The sequence below is a fragment of the Fukomys damarensis genome, unplaced genomic scaffold, assembly GCF_012274545.1.
Source record: "Fukomys damarensis isolate Sample0158 unplaced genomic scaffold, DMR_v1.0_HiC HiC_scaffold_19, whole genome shotgun sequence".
NCBI lineage: Eukaryota > Metazoa > Chordata > Mammalia > Rodentia > Bathyergidae > Fukomys > Fukomys damarensis.
This window is the reverse complement of record NW_022900931.1, coordinates 59651392-59653813: the sequence shown is the minus strand read 5'-3', so window position 1 is coordinate 59653813 and position 2422 is coordinate 59651392. Positions and strand designations below refer to the sequence as shown.

At 52.6% G+C, this 2422-nt stretch overlaps 1 protein-coding gene across 1 annotated transcript in view; it reads right to left on the bottom strand.

The window, feature by feature from the left end:
* Ltbp4 (latent transforming growth factor beta binding protein 4) overlaps window positions 1-2422 on the bottom strand; it is a 32270-nt gene that overhangs the window by 25009 nt on the left and 4839 nt on the right. The window contains exons 3-4 of the mRNA XM_010614530.1: window positions 1067-1125; window positions 771-924 (exon numbers count right to left, since the gene is read on the bottom strand). Of these exons, the coding sequence (XP_010612832.1) occupies window positions 771-924; window positions 1067-1125 (213 nt within the window). The remainder of the gene's footprint in view (window positions 1-770; window positions 925-1066; window positions 1126-2422) is intronic.

The following is a 2422-nucleotide window of genomic DNA, read 5'->3' as shown; positions in this document are numbered from 1 at the left end:
AACACACACACACACACACACACACACACACACACACACACACACACACAGGCCTCCCAGGCCAGGAGACAGTCTTCTAGTAGCAGCTCTGTCTGACAGCCCTAACCTAACCCCATTTACAAGGAACAGGCCTTCAGAGTTCCTTAAACTCTTGGAGAGAAAGACAAAGACCATGGGAGGAAGGGAAGAGAAAGGGGTAGGAAGAACAGGAGGAGAGGCTTAGACACAGAGCCAGGGTTCCGGTGTGTAACTATGAGGGACAGAACAATGAGTGAATGTAAGGAAAAGAACAGATACAGAAAATAGGAACTGAGATAGTGAAACAGACAGGGTAAAGGGGAAATAAATACAAAGATACAGGCTGATAGTGAAAGATCCACAGGGAGAGAGAGAGAGAGGAGAGGAGAGGAGAGGAGAGGAGAGGAGAGGAGAGGAAAGAGAGAAGGAACAAGCCCAGCTGTGGTAAAGCACACCTGTAATTCCACTATAATTCCAGCACTCTGAGAGGCTGAGGCGGGAGAATTGCAAGTTCCAGCCCAGCCTGGGCAATTTAGCAAGACCTTATCTTAAAAGACAAATGTAAAAAAAAAGGGTTAAGGATGCAGTTCAGGGTGAAGGTCCTTGGTTCAATCTCTAGAACAATGAGAGAGAAAGACAGGGAGAGGAAGGGAGGAGAGGGAGAAGAAGCAGGGAGGAAAAGGAAGAAATAGTGGCAAAGCTAGTTGTTCCTGCGGGTGGATCTGGTAGAAGAGGAAGGATCACACACTCACGTCAGTGGTTGCCAGTTGAGGGACACCTGCCTCTTCCCCAGGCCAGGGCCGGGACCAGGACTGGGACTGGGGGTTGGCACTGGAGGTAGCCGGGTCACGCACCGCTGTGGGCCTGCACACTTTTCAGACGGGCAGCTTCGGACCCTGCAGGAGGCTTCGGAGACAGCCAGGGACTAAGTAGGGAAGGAGGGAACTAAGTCTTTTCCTCCTTCAAGTGCATCCAGCTCTTCAGGTAAAGGAACCCCCAACCCCTCTGCTCCTACTCCTCCCTCCCATACCCTGCCTGGAAAACCCACCTCGGATGCAGCGGCTCCTCCTAAGGGTCTGGCCTAGGCAGCAGCGACACACAGCAAGGCTATAAACAGGGGAGTGGAAGTCACTCGGGCCCTAGCACCCCCACAACTCCCAGAAAGAGGGCAACAGGGCAAGGGAAAATCAACACAAGTCTTATATCTGTCAGAATAAATATGACTGACTTGAGGCACATCTCCGCATGCCTCAGTCTCCCTATCTATACAGTGGAAAAGAAAAATTGTCTTACAATCTCCAAGAGTGAGAAGACCATAGCAAACTTACTTTTATGTCTTAGGAAGTAGGTTTGGTGGTAAGTTTTTATGGGGAAAAATTTTTTTGGATACAGGGTCTCACACTGTAGTTCAAGCTGTCTTTGAACTCACTATGGAGCCCAGGCTGGCCTCAAACTCGGAATGATCTTTCTGTCTCAGTGTGTGTCCCGAGTGCTGGGATCACAGGCATGGGCCACCATACCCAGCTCTGGAAAAGATAGTTAAAGTCTTTTTTTGCGTGTGTGTATGGTACTGGGGATTGAGCCCAGGGTCTTTACCCTGAGCTACATCCCCAGCAATTTAAAAATATTTATTTTGAGAATCTCAATAAGTCACTAAGTTGCCCAGGCTAGGCTGTAACTTATGATCTTCCTGCCTCAGTCTCCCAGAGTGCTGAGATTACAGGAGTGCGCCATTATGCACTCTTTAAAACTCTTTTTTAAAAAAATATTTTTAAAGAAGTAATCTACATGTGTGTTTCCAAGCCTACACTGTCATCCCTTCCACTGGTCCCTTTGGTGTAGGATGTCCCGCACCATCCTAGGCGTGGCCAGGAGGTGGCGCCACGGCCACAGGCTTCTGCTGCTGGGGACCGCCGCATCCCCCACGACTGGGTAGCAGGGTGCTGAGGTGGAACGGGATACCGGAGACACAGTCCAAGACTAGGGATCCCGAGGCCCCAGTTCTAGCCCGTTCCTATCCTTCCACGCTGCGTGTCCTGGAGCCAGCGTCTCCTGGTCTTTGGGCCTCGCTTTACTGCCTGACCGGGAGGAAGGGGTCGTTCCTGGAGATGACTGCAGTCCCAGAGGGTCTCAGTGGCCGAGCCTCCACCTCCAGCAAACGTGCTTCTAAACCAAGGGGCCCCAGACAAGTCCATTCTCCTCAGCCTGAGAGGGGGCGAGGGACGAGCGTGCATGCTCAGGCCGCGACAGGGGACCGGAGGAGGATGCTGCCCAAGCGACACCCTGCGCGGGAGCCCTACCAGACCAGGGGCGCCCAGTGGGGGACGAGTCCGCCCGAGGGGAGCCTCCGAGACCCCCAACTCTGCCGTCCTCCCTCCTGCCTTTTCTCCGGGTTAACCCCTTC